Source organism: Apis cerana, linkage group LG9, assembly GCF_029169275.1.
Source record: "Apis cerana isolate GH-2021 linkage group LG9, AcerK_1.0, whole genome shotgun sequence".
In the NCBI taxonomy this organism is placed as follows: domain Eukaryota; kingdom Metazoa; phylum Arthropoda; class Insecta; order Hymenoptera; family Apidae; genus Apis; species Apis cerana.
In genome coordinates, this window is record NC_083860.1 from 8,123,735 (window position 1) to 8,143,529 (window position 19,795).

Consider the following 19,795-nt stretch of genomic DNA (forward strand, 5'->3'; position numbering starts at 1 on the left):
CCGCTCCACTTTTTTTCCAACTCTCTTTCCGCCGTTTTTCCTCTCTCCTTCTCCCTGTCATTTCTTCTTTTTCTCTTTCCTCTCTCTCTCTCTCTCTCTCTCTCCTTTCCTCTCCTTTTTGTTTCAAACTGAGCCACGTAATGGCGCTCGGTACAGTTGGTTATATCCCCGTCGCGTCGTAATTAATCCTCCTCGCTAGGAGCGTGCAAAAGCGGAAACTCTGGAGCCGTTTCGTTCCCTTTACCTTTATCGTCGACGCTTCTTCGTTACTCGATCGGCGTTGAAACGAACGAAACACGTTTAAATCACTCTTTCTTCTCCTCTCCCCTCCCCCCGATCGACGTACATTTTAATTATCGCGTAACGGGGAGACGGTTAACAAAGGCGGTTTATTTAAAAGATAGTTGTAGGGAAGAGAAGGAGCGTTGTTATTGATCGGGAGGGAGGAAAAGCGTGAAATAATCCGTCGGATCAATCACCTTCCTTCTCGCGGTCTTGTCTTAAAAAGTTTTAATCCGTCATTTCTTCTCAACAACCTCCCTTCCGTTCCCTGGAATCGAACAACTCGGCGGGATCGGAGCCGATAGAAACCGTTATCGCGATACAGCTATCGTGCCCGCTTCTTTTCGCTCTCTCTGCTCGATAACGCGTGTAAAAAACACTCGCCGGGGGAACACCGGCTGCGTAAACTCTAACAATTTGTGGCCCCGGTACAAATTTAACGGAATTTATCGAACTTCACACGATAATTATAATGGACCCCTTTCCAAACGAAGAGAGAGAGAGAGGGGGAGGGGAAAAAGAAGGAGAAGAGAGAGAGAGAGAGAGAGAAGGAAAAAAAGCGTTCAGGAAAATTAAATTCCGGCCTACCATCCGCCATCAATTTGATCTCTGGCAAGCCAGATATACCGATACATGTACATATATGTACACGTATATAGATACACCGATTCTTGCTTAATCGTTTCATTCGGCCAGATATCGTAGCGTAATTTAATTTACACGAATCTAAACGGTTGCTGTTTTCAAGAGTAAATTAACCAGGAAGTTGGAATTGCACGGATGATATGGCAACAATAGTTAGAGTATTTTTCACAGTTAGAAATTCTTCCAGCGATAGAGGAGATAGAGGAAAATCGTACTTTGATGATATTATATTATGTATATTGCAATGTAATTGTACGCAATGATTTTTTTACGCGATCTAATAATGTGTGGATCGATTTAAGAAAAAGAAAAGATAAATTCGCGTTAGAAGTGGATTGAACCCGAAGAAGAATTTTCGAAAAAATATTTTGGCCGAATCGTCGGATCTCCATTTGCCGATTGATCGTTCTAACAATTTTCTTTTATCCCAGTTCGGTGGATACGTATCTCTCTTCATCGTCGTGATTCGTTTCGTCGTCGATAAAATGTGTGCGGAGTGCGTCAGCCAAGGTTTATCAGCCCGCAGGTCGAATCATCAGGCAGATTGAATGAACGAATTAAGTTTTCATTGGTCGATGCGCAAGCTACGTTTTCGTTGTCCCCCCCTCTTTTGTTCCAACTATCCAGTTTCTGTCTATCATCTCGTTTTCCATCGCTTTCATACGCTTTTATACGTACGTTCGAACCTCGCATTATCTTTCGATCCCACAACTCAATGAAATTCTTGCACGTGCACGATTTATATAAAGATATCGACAAAATTCAAATTTCGGAACTGTATCTCAAAATACAATTTTTTGAAATAAAAATTAGAATGGGAAATGGGGATTTTTATAAAAATATCGGACAAACATTCGGAGTTGGGTGTATCTCGATCGAGTGTTTGAAAACTCGAACGTTGAAAATTTTTACGATCGTAATGGCAATTGATCGATCGAGATAAATGAAAAATGAAGAATCGAGATCTTGCGTAACCATACTCGAGTCTAATTTCGAGAGATTTCTAATCGAGACATTCGATCCATGATTCTATGATCGCGGACATCGAGTCAACATAAATTAGTGTCCATTTTACTGATGGCTGCCATCATTTAAATTTGATAATTTGTTTACGTTTAATCCACGATTCTCTGCTCCCTGAAATTTTCTTTCATTTTCTGGGAAAGGAAAAAATGAACTTATATTTTCGAAAAGTCGTTTAGTAAATGACATCGCATACTTATTCATTTTGAAAATAGCGCAAGTCCACTTAATCTAATTAAATTATGCTTGGGGCAAGCAAAGGGGGAAAAATTATGAAATTCGTCGAAAAACGAAAAAGTCTAATCTGTTTGGCGTATGCGACATGAAATGTCGTTTCTTCGAATCAAAATTTTACTATCTCGGATATATACGAAAATATCGTGTATTCAATTAACACAATTTAATACAACAACTATATCACATATATATATATATAAAACATCACGTATATATTATAAGATAGATTTTCGTTTTTAAAATTTAATAAACGACGCGTTTAAAATCGGCAAAAATCCGTATCTGAAGGTACAAAGGAACCTCTATCCGCGAAAAAAGAAAGTCTATATAAATACTTTTATCGAAAAAGTCGGACAGAAAGTTACTGTTCATCGTTTCAACGCGGACAGTCACAATTTTATATATATCTGCTCTCCCCTCCCTCCCTCCCCAACTCGTGTCATTCTATCTCCAAAAATACACAAGAAATGGAAGCCGCGAGTAAACTCGGTACATCGATTCCTCGACTAACCTTGGACCTCGTCTTCCAGCTTCCGGTTCGGGAAAGTGGACCGGCGCTTTTATCCGGCGTCCATTCCTCCCCCTTCCGTTCTCACGCAAAAAACGGAAACAATCGGTTCCGCGTCCCGGGATGCGAGAGAGGCGAACCACGTTTCCCGTTTCTTTCCTCGAAAAATTGATTCCCTTTTGCCCGTTGCAAAAAGAACGACACCTCTCCTTTCCCCCCGCCCCCCTCGATCGCCGCCAATAAAATAATCCACCGATTCTCTCGCGTCCATTCTTATTTTCCCGCTCCCCTCTCCGCGCGCGAGGAAGGCGTCGCGACGATCGGACGGACGGGCGGACGCGGAGAGGACCAAGCGAGCAGCAAACCAGACTGGGAACGCCAGAGTGCCCTACGACTGCGCCGCGTGCACATCCCTGCCTCCTCTCTCGATCGCTCTCCGTCACCGGGACCACTTACATAGATCATCAGTTTCCAGCCAAGTGCATCGCGATCCACGGTCAACCTCGTCGATAAATCGCGTTACGGTTCTTCTCTCCTTTTTCTTCAGTGTTTTCAAGTGCGTTCTTCGCTCTCCTCTCCTCCGTCCTGCTGGATCTTTCGAATTTTTAGATCCAGAAACAGAGAGAGAGAGAGAGAGGTTTGGATGTTACGGAAGAAAAGATCGTCCACGATTCTCCTTCCATCGGATAACTTCCGTGACTTTCTATCATTCTCGTGATTCCTCTACCGGAGGAACAATTCGTAAGAGGAATAAAATCGTGAAGTAAAATGCGCGCAGCCCTGACGAGCTACCGATAAGTGACACCGAGTTCATCGAGGGCCTGTATCGATCGTTCCTTCCATCGAGCACCATCGAGCTTACGATGCCAGCTCGACCAAAGGGTCGAGGATAATATAAAAGATAAGAGGAATCGTACGCGGGAACAGAGCTTTTTCGCGAAGATCGGTGAGAGAGAGAGAGAGAGGGGAGCGGATCGAAAGCGATGCGTTGAGCCATCGATCACGGAGCGGCGCGGGGATGAGCGAGGCGTTCAATTAAATCGTTCCAGAAGCGCGAGCGACCGAGAGAGAGAGAAAGAGAGAGAGAGAAAACGAAGAAACGGGGGGAATTGCGTGACTCGGTTGGAAAATATTAGTCGTGGAGACGCGGCTTACGATGTCGCCTCTCGTTTTCGTCGCCATACCGAATCAGCGGTCGCGCTGAATCACGGGACGATTGTTGTTCCTCCTCTGCCTGGAAGAAGAAATTCAACCGGATCCGGGTGTACAACGATTCCTTCCTTCGAGATCCGTTTTTCCCCTCTCGTTTCGAGGGTCGAGACGAAAATCCTCGAAAGATCCGAGGAGGAGGCGAGCGGGCAAAGGGAGAAAGAAAAAGGAAAAAAAAACGATCGACGATCGCTCGATCAACGCGTCCATGTTCTAGCCTGGAGCGTGCGTCCCCCGCCGATTGATTTGGCGCGCGCGTGACGGGAAAGAGGAACACGGGACTTTGGAGGTATTCCAAACGGCGGATATACACATCGTGGACGATGAAGTGGTGCTTAGTGATGCTGATTCTGGCCGGTGTCACGAGGGCCGACAATTCGGTCGACGCGGACTATTCGATCCTCAAGTGTCCGGACCTGAATTCCCAAGAGGAGATCGATTTGAACGAGGTAAGTCCCCTCCTCTCTCTCTCTCTCTGCCCATATTTGCTCCCTTCTTCCCACGATTACGTAATCGCGGATTCCTGCGGTCCATCCGCTCGATCGACGCGTCCAATCGTGAAAATACTGTAATTGGGACGAATCGTTGTTCGCCGTCTTCCGAGATATTTCTTCGCTAAGGCGAGGGGAGGATCCGATGCGTCGCCTCCTTTTTATTAATTTCTCTAAAACGTCTTCTCGCGCGTTTCTTTTATTTTTAGTCTCGGTCGCCGACGTTCCAACCATGTTTCGAGAATGCCTTAATTCCATTCTATCGTATTCTCGTCACGTAACGTTGGCGCCGGATACTTCTTCCCGATTATTTTGGGACAATTAATCGATCGAGAAACGACGTCCACGGGAGATCAATAATCGATCTCTTCAACTCGACTCGAGTTGATTATTCAAAATGGTTAGATTTCGAGGAAAGATCTCGATCGATTAAACAAGAGATAAAAGGATGTGTATTTTCCTCCCCTCATCGTCTCAAGACATTCCTTCTTAGAACGTACTCGTAACCCCTCCACGATACGAATCGGAAATTCTATACAGGCAAGAATCCACACGCTCGTAAAATAATGGGCGAGCTGCTCGTGCCTCAAATTCTCGGGGACGTTTAATCGAAGCGCCATTAAAACCCGGGGATGAAATATATCGAAGGGTTCTGTTTCTTTCCCCATTTCTATTTTCATTCCGTGGAGAGCGTCAACGCGCGTGCAATGATTTTGATCATCGATTTGCACGGGGAGAAAGAGGAAAGAGAAAGAAAGGGAGAAGGAGAGAGAGAGAGAAACAGGAAATCGCGATTTGCCCCAATGAAAATGCAAAGATCCACGGCGGGAGCCGCGATGATTTGTAACCTTTTTTTCTTCTGCCAACCGCCGAGAATTTATCGCGGAAAAGATACGGGTCTCGGCCTCGCCTCTCCTCTCCGGATTAATACGATTCCAATAACAAGCGGTGTTCGTTTCTCGCGAATTCGAGTACCGTGACAGCTCGCCACCTATCTTCTATCCTCCTTTTCCTCCCTTTTTTTTTTTTCATCTTGTTTCACGGAAACAAAAATATACATATATCATCGAGGAGAAAATACGGCGTATTAAAAAAAAATAACGAGAAAGAGGGTGGAAAAGGAAAGGATGGTTCGACGCGACCTCTCTCGCTGATAAATGTAATATCGATAACACCGTGGACGAGTCGCGGCGTTTTCGAAATAGCCGTCGCCCACGATTTTCTCCCATTTTTATTTCCACCCTTTATTCCCCTCCCTCCCCCTCCCCGGGTCGATTAATAAAAAAATAATTTCACACCAGAGAAGATGGAAGAATTTTTTTCCCCTTCCTCTCCTCTCTTTCTCTTCCTCTTTTTTCCCTCTTTCGTTTTGTTTTTTTTTTTTCGCTCTCTGCCCGATCATCCCTTCTTCCCCTCCCCTCCCCCCGTCCCCTGTTGCCATCCTGTTCAACTTTGATAGATAAAAATCACGTTGCGTTGTATCGCGAGTTTCATCGGAGAGTAAACTGTTTTCAATAGGGAAGGCCGTCGCGTTTTCCAGAATCGGGTCAGATTTGAGTTTTTTTTTTTTAATGGACGGGCAACATAGGATCCGAGCGCACACACGCTCGCATGTGCCGAAACTCCGTCTGACATCTTGGCTGCGATAATCGATACTCCAGTTTCGATGTTTCCACGCAATTTTCCGCCACGATTTTTATCGGGCGCGACCGAATGACTCGAATATATCCCCGGCTCGAATGAAATATCGATGGAAATTTGATTAATCGGCTTTCCGATCGTTCTTTCCCGATTGTTTAGGGAGAGTTCGCGATTCCTTTCCAGAAAATTAAAATTGACAAACGATAGAGATATTCGAGCTCGAAAAATCCGACGTTTCATTTTACACTGGGATCTTGAATTCGAAGAATTCGAGAGAGAAGGAAAATCCGTCGCGTGGAGAATATTCGAAAGAGGAGGACGGTTTTTAGAAAACCGTTTCCGAATCGAGCATAAAAGTTGAATAAGCGGTTCGTAGCAGCAGCCGCGTCCGTATAGCTTAAAGTATCGTTAATTCAAAACAATTACGAGTTCCTGGCACGCGGCCTCTACGAAGTTGTCGAGTCGTTCGGGCTTCTGGTTATTCGTAGCGAGCGCATTAAGTGGCAGCTATAATTTAAATGGCCGAGTCGAACAGCTTCGTAATTCGTATCTGGCTCCGTTATCGACACGATTCGATGCACCCTCTCTCTCTCTCTCTCCCCCTCTCTGTCTCCCTCTTTGCCCTCCAACATTTTTTCACCACGGGCGCGATGAATAAGCGGCGGAAACGCGAGCGAAATCGGGCCAGATTGCGCGGAAAAATATTTATCGAGAATAACTCTCCGCTCTTTTTCTCCTTCCCATATATTGGAATATCTTGGATTCGCAGACGATCGAAGACACGGCCCGAGATTATCGGGCAGCTGAAGATTCAGTATGGAATCCCTGGAAATATAAATTTAAGAATTCGTTACCTTTTCAAAATTTATGCATCGAATGAAAAAACGGACGTGGTTTAAATTACGATCGAATTTCTCGAATTTGATGAGGATGTACACAATTTTCACGAATCTATGAATCTTCCTACGGAAAGATTTCTGCTCGAGATAAGCGGGAATCTATGTAGCGATCGTTGGAGGAATTGAAAGAAGAAGAATTCCAAGTGACCCCGGTTATCTCTGGACCAGTGTTCGGGAAGCAAAGAGGGGAGGGGTTCGATCCGCGGAGAGGAGTGGCGAGATAACGGAGATACAAAACGAAAGTCGCTCGACTTTGACGACGAGATGCATCGGGCGCATTAGCGAAATTCTCAAAGGACGGAAATCTTTTTCCTCGGCAACGGATGTACAAAGAAACGAAGTAGGGCAGTTGCTTAAATCGTGGACAAACCGTTGGGACGCGAGATTGGCTGCAACTCCCCCCTTCTCCCGGTGATATAGTCGCGTTAGTGAATGCAACTAACGCATTTGCAGTTCCAACTAGGTTAGCGCTTAACCGTGTATTCCGTTTCTTCTCTCCTCTTTTGTCCCTTTTCTTTCCCCTCCCTTTTTGGACAGGATAAGCTCACAGCCCCCGGAACAAGTGCGAGCTTTGATTTTTCCGAGAAAAACGTTGCCGAGAAGTCGGCCGCCAGGAAAGGAATCGTTGTACACGTATAAGCGGAAGTAACGAGTTTCGAGTTCAAGTTAAGTTTAAGTTGAATTCGAATTCGCGATTTAAATTTCGATATCGCGAAACTCTCGCGAATTATCGACCCCTTATCGGAAAAGTGGATATACTTTCGATAGGCTCGCCGAGATAAACGATTATTCGCGTTCATTTATCGTTATTCAGAGAGGAGATTGAGAAAGAAAGAAAGAAAGAAGAGAAGGAGGTTCTTAACTTATCGATGCTAACGGATTCCATATTTTCTCTCGCTTTCGTTTCATCAACGTGGATCTTCGTGTTGTTTTCCCTGTTTTTGAAATTTTTCAACGGCCGCCCGTATATTCGGATATCGGGATAAAGGAAGGTTGTGTATCATTCGGCCGTTGTTTCATCGAGGAATGAACAAGTTTTGTTTTATTTTCAATCGCGTTCATTGCTCTCGCGTCAAATTGTTAAACCATTCATAGCCGTGAATACGTTACACGTGACAAGTTCAACGTAGAATTGACCGGTTTTGAAACTTCCGCAAATGTTGGCAATTTCGCGTTGGCATTGTCAGACAGGGTAAACTTTCCAATCCGTTGGCCTTATACCAACATCGATCACAGAGCACCGCAATTGGGCTCTATATTGTGGATGTAAAACGCCCACCCGTCACTTAACTAATGTTATGTGTACGTTGCTACGTTATATTGGCTTCAATCATAACGATGAACTTGGGACTCTAATGGAAGTAGCACTGAGAACCGGCCCTCATGCTTCGGCTTATCCTCTCTCCCTCTCTCTATCTTTCTTTCTCTCTCTCGGCTTCTATTCCGTGATTCACGACCGTGCAATTCTTTTCAATATTTAAAAGCAAAAGTTAATTTAAGAATGATAACTGAAAATTATTATTATTATTATTATTATTATTATTATTACTCGCAGTTACAGACGATAAAATTCATAAGGGAATAATAATTATAAATGATAAAATAACAAGCGGATAATTCCCCAGAAGAATTTTAAGCCCGATTCGAGTGGAAACATCGGCGCGTCACGTTTCCGTTTTCGTGAAATCGAAACATTTATCCCTCCCCTCCCCACCCCCTCCTCGAAGCGAGATACACGGTTCATCGAGTTATATAATCAGGGGAAATAATATTTCGTCAACGAGGTTGCTTTGTTACGGGATCGCTAATGAATCAAAGCCGGAGGCAAGGCCATTAAATTACTCTCTCTCTCTCTCTCTCTCTCTCTCTCTCTCTCTCTCTCTCTCTCTCTCTCACGCCTTATAGTTTCGGCTCGGTAATTGTTCCCTGGTAATAAAGTTTCCTCCGATAGAAAATCATGGAGAAAAAGACGGAAGCAACAACTCGATTCGAGAGAGAGGGAAAGAGAGAGAGAAGGAGTGGAAAATCATCGGGAGAGCCCTCTCGTTGAACGCGCCACCACCTCGCGCCTTCAACTCTTTTTTTTTTTTCTCTCTCTTTTTTCCTTTTTCACGACGAATCGACGCGAATACCCCCCCGCTTTTGTTTAGAGTTTCGCCTCAGAGGTTGCACCGCGTCGATTAGCATAAATTCCATTTAAGGCTCATGTACCGAATATATTGCGCGAGAAGCCGCCGCGAGTTATGGGCAAGCTGTTGCGGAATTGGTTTCAAAGCCAGCTCTGCCTTCTCTTAGCTAGCGCGCCCCTGTGAAAGGCAATCAGTTCGGCCTGGTGGGGAAATTTTCCTACTGCCGCGTTTCTTAATCCTTCTCCGCCAGGGGAATATTCAATTTCCTTTTTTTCTTTCCTCTTTTCTTTCTTTCTTTTTTTTTTTTTTTATTGTAAGTGGAATTACGTATTTATATGGGCAAAGTGAGAGAGTGAAAAAGAGAGATTTGATAAATTGAACGTTTACCAACGTTTATTGCGCGTAAAATGCACTTTTGAAAATAATTAATTGGCGAGTAGTGTAATTAGTTCGTGTAAAGGTAGCCGAGTCAGAAATATCTGGTACAAGGTCCTCTGAATATCGAACGGTTCATAGAGTGGTGATTTAGCACGTTTGCTTTTCCATCCTGATTTTCCAGTTCGAAAACGAGGTTTTTGCGGAGTTGAGGAATATTTTTCAAAGGTTTTTCTTTCGTTGAATATTTCCATAGATAATTATATTATTATTTCCAGATTTTCTTCTCCTCGAAAGATTCTCCAGAAAAAAAACTCTCTGCAATTGTTGTATCAAATACGTACGAATAAAAAAGAGAGACGAAGAAAGTATTTTAAACACGAAAAATAATAAAAATACCTATTTTTCTCGTAAAACGTTTTGAAATCCGAAATAGAATATAAAATATCATACGATTCTTTAAAAGAATAAAGAAGAAAGTAAAAAGAAGAAGGAAAAAAAGTCACGTAAAATACATAAGCGAGCATAATAAAAAAACTACCTCTAAAAGATGACTTTTAAGGTCGAGGAAGCGACTTAGAAGAAGAAGTTATCTAGAAAATGGAGGACACGCAATTACGCGTGTCGTAAAAAACCACTTAAAAGATGATTTTTAAACGAGATTTTTAAACGTTCCTCGCGTTTAGAAGAAGGAGAGAGAAAGAGAGTGAGAAAAGGTGTCCCATAGGTGTAGTTCCGAGCAAACATTAGCAAGGGAAAGCTGCGTGCAAAAGTCGCAAATTGACGCGCGGTACAATTGATCGCGAAAGTTCTTCCCAAGATCCCGACGGGTGATAAAAGCCTTTCGGCGGAGAGCAGGAGAAATTTCAGCGGGCGAGTGAGGAATTGTTCGCTCTCGTGTTAAAGCTCTCGTTGAGTAAAGTCGGTTGTAGTCCCCCGTATTATGGGCAAGCTGTTGCGAGTCTCGTGTAACGCGATGACGCTCGCCTCTTTCTTGCACGCGCGGCAAGGAGGAGGAGGGAGCGTGGTGTCGTCGCCAATGTGACCGCTTTTCACTGGCGGGGAAAGAATTCGATGTTTCCGCACCGCTGCATGAAAACGCAAGCTTTCTTTGCGGCCACCACCGATCGATCGGGATTACCGGCAGATTTATTGGAACCTCGGCACGTCTTGGGGCTCTTCTTTCGACGTGTGCTCCACACCCGGCTGAATAAAAAGTCTTATCGCGATGAATTTTCCATTGTAACGAAAAAAAAAAAAAAAAAGAAAGAAAAAATAGGAGAGGAGAGAGGAATGGAAGGCGAGGAGTTGCGTCAATCGAAATCTTTTAAACTCGACGAGAAATCCTCTCGAGGATCGATATCGACGAGAATCGATCGTTTTTTTTTCTTTTCGCTATCAGACTTTTATTTTTTGTAATAATTTGTAATATTGAAATGACGCGTATTCTCGAAACGAAAGTGTTCTTTTCTACGAAGTTCGAACGAAAGTCGAAGAAGATGAATCGAATTTTAAAGCAGGATGCCGTATCGATCCCTCGTCGACCAGCTTTTATTTTTGCGACTCGGATTTTATTGCGACTTATTAGCGCCGTTGAGGAGGATATCTGACAATTACCACGAGTCTATTTTATGTTCCAGTTTGAAGTAGGGTGAATCCAGGGGAAGAGCTTCCCTTCGAACAGATATGCAATCGGCGGAGATTGTGCAAGATTTACAGCGTTTAAAAGTAGCTTCATCGACAGAGAGAGAGAGGGGAAGAGGAGGAGGTTCGCGTTTTAAAGAGTTTCTATTATTCCGTACACGAATACTTGTCTCCTACTGAACTCGAACGACTATCTACTTGGCTGCTTATGAAGCTGCGAAATAAAAGACTCCGAGTCGTTTAATTCCAATAAACGTTCCGTCCCCTCGTTCACGAGGGGCATGCGATTTTCATTGCGTAACCTGACTGTTCGCCGATAAGATTGTTTCGATAATTGGCATCGATCCGCCCAGAATCTCATTCAGCAGAAATGGTGGGTGTGCTCGAGTCATTGATCCCTCGCACCGAGTGTTTATGTAACGCGTGTCGAGCGCGTGACGTGGAACGCGACACGATTCAATTTACAAAGAATTCCAGCAGATTTCTCTCTCTCTCTCCTCCCTTTTCGAGGAAACTTTTCGAAAGGAAATCTGCCACCGCCTCAAACTTTATACACAGGAAAGATCGAGGAAGGGTATCGATGCCTCCGACTGGATAACTCTGAAGGATCGAGCGAGAGAGGGCACAGGGATATCCCATTTCGATGAGAATTTTGCGCGGAAAGATTTCATCCTTTCTCCCTCGTGTGTTTTTCCACGCCGTTAGAGGGGAAAGAGAGAGAGAGAGACACGTTCGATCCGGTGAAAACGGAGTCAAGCCGACGGGGTTTTGGTGTCACTCGGAACGGATGGAAAGAGGGAAACGATGAAAACTTTTTCCAGTATTTCTAGAGAGAACTAGGTATTGCCGTTCGAGTGGACCCAACGTTTTTCTCCCCCCTTGATCCCTGTCTTTTTTCACGAAAGCTGCCCTCTGTGGTTTTTCCGCTATCGATCACCATCTTATACGACGTGTACACTTGATGGCGTATACTCCTCTCTGATCATCCTTCGAACAGGTTAATTACCGAGAAACGATACTCTGTTATCTATAAGACGTCTAACATCTTTGATCTTCCTCGGAAAAAATAAAATTTGCGACATTTTGGATTATAAATGGATAAGTATATATATATATACACCATCTCCTTATCTATACGTTAAATATAAATTCTTTGGTTAGTCTTTAATAGAACTTTCTTCGAGTTTGATAGAATTAGATTATATTTCTCCATCATTATAGTCTCTTCATAATCGGAGACTCGAAAGGAGATATTTAATTAAAACATGGAGGATTCGTAAAAATGGCCGAGAAAATCGTAAGAAGAATTTAAATATGGAAATTTTATATCGTCGCTCGTTTACGTTCCACCGCTTCTCACTTCTTTATAGTCTCGCGTAATAAGTTCACGTTTTTAAAAGCTGAAACGTTACACGTACGCGTTGAAGCTTTATTCCGTCTTCATCCAAGATGTACAGCTCTAACGACGTATTCAAATATTTCCAAAATAACAGAGGCAATCCTCGGGTTATCGGCGACAAAACGGGCGACAAGTTAACGAGATGTAATCTTCTCTCACGTATATTTCCGCACAGGAAGAGGAAGCGTATTTTTCACGCGATTCGAAGAGGATTTCGATGATGGCTCGACGAATCGCCGCACTTTTTTTTCCAGGGAATATTTTTTGGTAAACCGCGTTGCTCTTGTTTTCAAGGGTATCAAACGAACGATCCTCTTATCAGATTGCATACACTCTTTCATCGATTTTGCGGGATGAGAGGATTGCAAAGAGGCGGGGGGAAAAAAAGAAAATTGGCGATGGACAGCGCGAACGAGTCTATGTACGAAGATAGCCGAAATAAAATCCCTCCGAGTTTCCGAAACTCTCTCTCCAACTTTCCGTTCGGAGAGAAGGAGGGGATCGTTTATCTCATTCTCTCGGAATCTCATTTCCCAAAAGCTCGCTCTTGTCGCGAGTCTACAAGTTGCGCTATTTTACAAGAAAAAAAAAAAAGGAAAAAAAGAAAAAGAAAAGAATTGGAAGAATAACTTTTAAAAACTTGTTAAAGGATCAGCGATTAATCTATCTTTCTCTTTTATTCGGGAATATTTTTTCGTTAAACAGAGTTTTATCGGAAGGATATACTCTGAATCACGATCGAACGAAGGAAGAAGTGGATAAGTTTTAAGCGAGAAGGTTCGCGCTCGAAGGAGGCCGAGATTCGAGCACGAATAAAATTAAGACCGAAATTTCAAACTTCTCCAACGACCAACTTCCCTTCGAGATTCGATCCTTTAAATAATTTGGACATTTATAAAGTTCCTTGTTTCCTCCATTTTCCTCCAACTTTCCTCACTCGTGCCTTTGAGAAAATGGACGCGAATAAACAGAGGAGGAAGGGATCTTCGAAGGCGACGATGCGATCTCGATTCGTTCGACTGCGACGAATCGATACGACGATATATTTGCTCTTTGCTTAACCCTTGTAAACAAGCCCTCCCCCCCGAATATTAGCCGAAGAAAGTTGTTTGCTCTTCCGCCGGGGGGATAATATTTCCTCCTTTCGTCTAAGTACATCTCTCGATCCTCTTTCGATCCTCTCTCTGTCCCCCTCTCTCTCTCTATATATATATTCCCGTCTTTACACTCTCCGTGAAATCGCGACAACGCGAGATGACAAGTTTTCTGCGATAATTCCGGTTGTTTTGCCCGGTTGGGAGGGGAAGTGTTGGGGAAGACGCGCGAAAACGAAATAAGTCGGTAAGTAATGTCCCCGCAACGCGAAACTTTCGAGTCGGGAGGAAATGCATGCAAATTCTTGGTTGGCGCGAAAAACTTGTTCGCACGAAGTGAAAAAGTCGCGCAAGTTCACGCTGGCTCTTTCATTTCGGCCGTTGGATACGGTCTCGTCTCGTTCGACTCTCGGTCGTGGCAAAGGTTTCGTCCGTTCCAGGGAACGAAACTGGGGAAACTCGGCACGCTTCCATTTTTCCAAGGGTTTCGTTTTTGTAGATTATGATCACGAGGCAGGTACGTGGGTGAATACTGATTCGTTCGCATTTTCGTGCCGCGTGTTGGCGGAAAAAAGAACGGGGCGGGGAAAGAGGGAGGAGAAAAGAGAAATGGGACGGTAAAAGCCGCGGTTTTGATTTCACGAGACGAGAGAGGCATCGCGAACGAATCGAGATTAAAAGAGCGAGCAGGGATACGCGCAAATTTTCCCTGTCTTTGACCAAAATTATTTTCGATCCTATCCTATATTTAAAAGAGTACCTTTCTCTCCCCTGCACGTGTAGAAACGCATCGCGAGTAGAATAATCTCTTATCGATATTCGTATTCAATTCAGAATTATCCAATTTCATTCGTAATCGAAAAATTTTCAAAAAAAAAAGAAAAACAACCGAACGAAAAAATTTTATCCCGTTTCAATTTTTATAAGGAATCATGGCCTGTGCACAAACTTTGTGTATTAATATTTTTTTCTCTCTTCTTTTTGGAATATTTTCAAATCGATCGATGCAGAACACATTTGTTTCGAACATCTTTTTTCCACTCCGCGCCAATATTTCTTTAAACGAAAAAGATTCGCGTACGAGGAAATATCGGGGGAGGAAAAATAGATAAACAAATAAATAGAATATCGTTATTACTGAACAATTTTAAATATAAGGCGCCATTATTTTTTAAATTCTTTCTTTTTTTTTTTGCAAGGATCCATAACTCGCCCGCCCATCAAACTTCGATTTTCCTCTTTTCGTTTCCTCTTCCTATATCCCGTGAACACAATCGACACTTACAAACGTGCACATTGTACGCGAGGGAGGAACACAGGCGAGGGGGGAGGGGAGGGGAGAGAAAGATTTTCCTGACACGAGTAACTCTATAGGAGTTGAAAGTTTCGGCTGAAAGCCTCTCGTTGAGCTATGAAACATTTTCCAGACGAGTCGGGGAAGCAGCAAGCTTTTAGCTTCGGGTTTCCCGTGGTTTCGAGGCTCAACTTTTCACCAGAAAGCGATGATGGAACCGTGGAAACACCGGTCAAGTTTGACTATCGGTCGTTGAAAATTATTGTCCTATATTCGAGTGCGTCATCCCGCGCGAGAAGTTTGTTAATCAGTGACCCAAACGTGTCATCCTGTAATCGGGTATGGGAGGGAGGGGGTCTGTTAAATTGATCGAAATTCTGCTCAAACTTTTGCACTATGCGTAAATTGATCGTCGCGTATAGAAAATAGAATCATCTTAAAATCACTTGTCGAAATTGATCGAAATTCGAAATATTTACGATATATTACGTCGTAAATAAAGTTTCCTAGGGATTAATTGTCAACGAAGGATATTATTTTATATTCGTTCGCAGGAAAAGTTTGTTACGTCGATGAACCCAAGTACAATGACGCAAATTTCCAGTTATTATCCAGTTGAAAAGTTATTTATTCTATATTCATTTCGTTCAAATTCATTTCACTCGTCTATTAAATTAATCTAAATTCTATAATATAAAGAAACGCGATATGCGCAAATTTATCGTATCAAATTTATACATAATTGCGGATTAATTAACATCGATCTGTTTGTTATCAGATCTGTTATTTTTCACCGTTTCAAATATCAACGCTTATATAAGGTGAAAAAGATTTTTATTCCATTAATAATACAAATGGAAGCCGGAAGAGACAAATTTGCTTAAAGCTCGTACGTCATTGTGTCGACTGGTATTAATATCTTACGCGTTATTATCGCGTTTATTTATTAAATGTACCACTATTAAATAACACGATGAATAAAGAAACAGAATTACTTCCGGCATAATAATCCTCTCGATTCGATGACACGTTTACGCACGGAGATGGATTTTTCTCCCTCTGAATATGTATAAATGGATTTGTTGTAACGCGAGATTTTCGCCAGGGATTATACATGCAAACGAGCCACATTTCACAATGGTTGATGCACGCCGGTGATAATCGAGGGCACGTTAAAAACGTTACGAAACACGCGTCTCGTAATATGCAGGCAATATAAAAAAGAAACGAAATTTTTCATTCCATCGGTCGACAATAGTCGACTTCCTCTGCCTTTCTTTTTTCTCTTTTTTTTTTATCGGAAGATCAGTCATCGCGCATCAATCACCCGACGACGACTACTGCTGCATTATTCGAACAGGTTTCAACCTTTGCCGGGGATTCGTGGTAAATAATAATTAATTTACATCGTGATTTCCAACGTTTGCCTAAGGAACTAATGAATGTTAATGAATTCCGGCATATACACAGGAAGTTTGCCGCGGAAAGTTTTGCCGCGTGTTTCGTTCGAATCACTTTGCCAACTCTCCTTCTATCCGTTCTCGCGATCGATCGGCGATCGGTCGAAAAGATAGCAGCCGAAGTAAAATGCACTCTGTAGAAAATCGCTAAGATTTTTAATGAATTAGTAGCGAAGGTAAAGAAAGGAGATTTCGCGTGCATCGCGGATTAATCATCTATTCCACGGTTTGGAAGGGGCGAGTCATTGAAATCGATGTACAGAAATGGGAATATATCAAGCCTAGAGCAGCTTGGATCCTCTCTGATGTATCCCTCAGGACTCGTCGCTTTGACTCGCTTTGATGCCTCGCCTCTCTTGATGTCTTGGCTTCGAAATGGCGGACTCGATAGAATTCGCCTAATTGATGACGATTCCTCCTCCCTATTTCGGTTCGACTCGACGAATCTCCATAACTCGCGAGAGAGATGGATTCTCTTGCTTGACGATCTCCCCCTCTTCCAAAAAGAATAATCGTGATAAAGTTGGTCGGAAAACGGGGGAAGGAAAATGCAGAGGTATGAACAATAGCGGGACAGGAATAATGGTTTGGGAGGAATTAAAAAGCCGGGCGAAAAGGAGCAATGGGGGGGAGGGTCGCGTATCGAACGCGGGTAATGTGGAACGTATTGTGGAAAGGGTTGGAAAGTGGGTCAGTGTGTTCGCGATAAATGGAAATGCATTTTCAACATGACGACGCGTGTCGTTACGGATACCGGTTCGACGTTTAACGATCGCGTTTAACGAATCGCTGGCGCGAGGATTACTTCTTGCTCACGATTTGGAAAACGTTTGATAACGCTTGATTCGTTTAATATTAATAACGGTTAAGAACTTTCAATTGTTTCAAGGAGGGAGGGCGAGACGAGATGAAAATAAGTGGAGGAAACGGAAATAATTAAAAACGAGAGGGAATTAAAAAAGGAGATTCCTCCCCATCGATTGAGAAAAGGAGTTTTTGTATTGGATTCGAGGAATTTCTAAGGATCGAGAGAAGAATATAATTAAGAAGAGAGGCAGTTGAGCGGAGAAGATAACGCGATATTAATTGCAGTGTCTGTCAGAAAGGGAAGGACAGCGAGGAACTTTTTTTCTTTTTCTTTTTTTTTTTTTTTTTTATGGAACCTGGACTGAATGTGTAATTACAGAACGATTAATCAGTTTGAATAATTAACCTTGTAGAGCGGAGAATCCTGCGAGGTTTGTTCCCCTCCCCCGCGCGCGTGAAATTAATTGCCAGATATATCCCGATTTCGCGGCGAGTAATTGGATAATAAGTAGGAGATGCTTCGTAACTATTTAAATCGCGTTGAAACAGTGTTTCATCTTCATCGAGGAATTTTATTAATCCTCTCTATTAATTCTTACACATCTCTATTAATTCTTCGGCAAATTTCTTCTCATTTCTTCTTCAGAAAGATTAGGTAAATTTTATCGCACGGCAATCGTTGTTGAATTATTCAAAATACAAATCGACGATTTTTTAGAGGATAAGTTTTAATCTTTCCCTTCGTCCCATCCCACTTTACACTCGGTAAATTAATCTAAACATAATTAATCTGACTCCTAAATATCTCGTCAATTTCAATATGAAATGTAGAAACGCGTCAACGCGAGTTTCGGAACGGTTGATTGGCTCCATTCGCGGAGGAGATTCATAATTAACGATTCACGAGGATTTCTCGCCCTGTCACCTCGAAATTCATCAAGATTGCCGTTACTTTCGAAACAAGAGCGTTCGAAATATCGAGGATCCGATAATTAACCGTGACGCGAGTTTATTCGATTATTGGAGAATTGGTTATAAATCTGTTGGGATCCGAAGGGGAGGGTTATCCGTGGAGGACAAGAAGGTTTCTATCAAGAGATTAAGAGCGAGCTTGAGACGATCAAAAGATCCGCCACGGTTCGACCAAGGAACCAAGACTTAATTTAATTATCTAATTAGACACCGGGCTGAATTGCGAATTAAACGATTCAAGGGAGGGTTCCGGGCGGAGGATGTTAATCCAGGGTTAAGCCGTCGACGATTACATCGGACGATGTGAAATGTATCCGTCCATTTTCCCCCGTAAGGATGTTTAATCTTCCGCCGAGAGAATTATTTATCCAAGATCCAGATTAGGAAGAAGTTATCTTTCGTGGAAAAATGCGTTTTACCCGAATATTTTGACGAGGTTTCGCGCGACGATATTAACGATCCAGGATCGATAACGAAGAGAGAGAGAGAGAGAGAATATCCATTATCATAGTAACTCGAGTTGATAGTAACTCGAATATAGACGCAGTATTGGTGGGAACGACCCCACAAATAGAATGAGCCATTACCCTTGTCGTGGAGAGTGTATTAGGGAACTGGGTGGTTTAGGTGGGGGGAGCCTGGTAATTTTATTAAACTGCTCGAAGCCTCGATTTTGCGATAAACTCTATATCGATAGCTTACCCGACCAATATTTGGCAACGCCGGCATATTAGAACGATATATGGATCCCACAGGGCGTTAAAACCGAAAGTACATATATATATATATATATCGTGCAAGGCCGTAAATATACGTACGCTCGTAAAATAATACACGAGCGATTACTCTCTGGCCTCAACCATTCGAAACGTGGTTAAAAACTTGGTTAAAAAAAGATAATCCGCGCTGAATCGATTACATTTTCCCGATCCGGATAAGGAGGAGGGTCAACGTAAGAGGGTTAACGTCGATGTCAAACGAGACACGGAGCGCGCGCGGAGATCGCGTGCACCGACCGTGTTCTCGGAACAAAGCGAAGAAAATTTTTCCATCCGTGGCGTGTGCAACCGGTTGCACGCGATAAGGCGTGCATTAAGTACAGATACGTAATGACAGGCGACGAGTACAACGGGGATTATTGTATCTGCTAGTACAATACCGATCTTGTATTCTTCGATCTCGAGGTTGACATCTCGTCTTTTTAAATAAAATAGGATCGAAGTTTGGAAGAAAAAGGAAAAAGGAAAGGAAATAAACGACGGGGCAAATCTACGGATTACAATCGCGGAAAAGGTACGATTATTTCCGTGCACGCAACGAGGAATAAGGATGGAGGGGGTAGGAGCGAACGGCCGCATTGAAAATGCATTTCCAATGGAAACTGTGCAACAACAAATCGTCATAACGGCCGGCTTTAATAATCGGAAGCTACTTAATTCGTAGAATCAGGTCATGGGTGCCGGGGCAATTGCATCGGTGCACGTTAGTCTGTGACCTTATTAATGTATTACGAGCGTAGCAAGGGGCTGGCCGAAGCTTATCGAATCTTTGTGTCAAGGAAAATTTTTGCGCAACTTTTATTTCGTCAATGTTTCGTTTTCCGCGTTTCGAAGCTGGAAAAAGTGTTGATCGAATATTTTTTTTTAACAAACGTTATATCGAATTTCGAGATTTTAATTCGAGTTT

General features: G+C 42.9%; 1 protein-coding gene across 1 annotated transcript in view; it reads left to right on the forward strand.

The window, feature by feature from the left end:
• The first annotated feature begins 3,038 nt into the window (after nt 1-3,038).
• LOC107992419 (uncharacterized) overlaps nt 3,039-19,795 on the forward strand; it is a 46,981-nt gene continuing 30,224 nt past the window's right edge. The window contains exon 1 of the mRNA XM_062079415.1: nt 3,039-4,353. Within this exon, the coding sequence (XP_061935399.1) occupies nt 4,228-4,353 (126 nt within the window). The 5' untranslated portion in view covers nt 3,039-4,227. The remainder of the gene's footprint in view (nt 4,354-19,795) is intronic.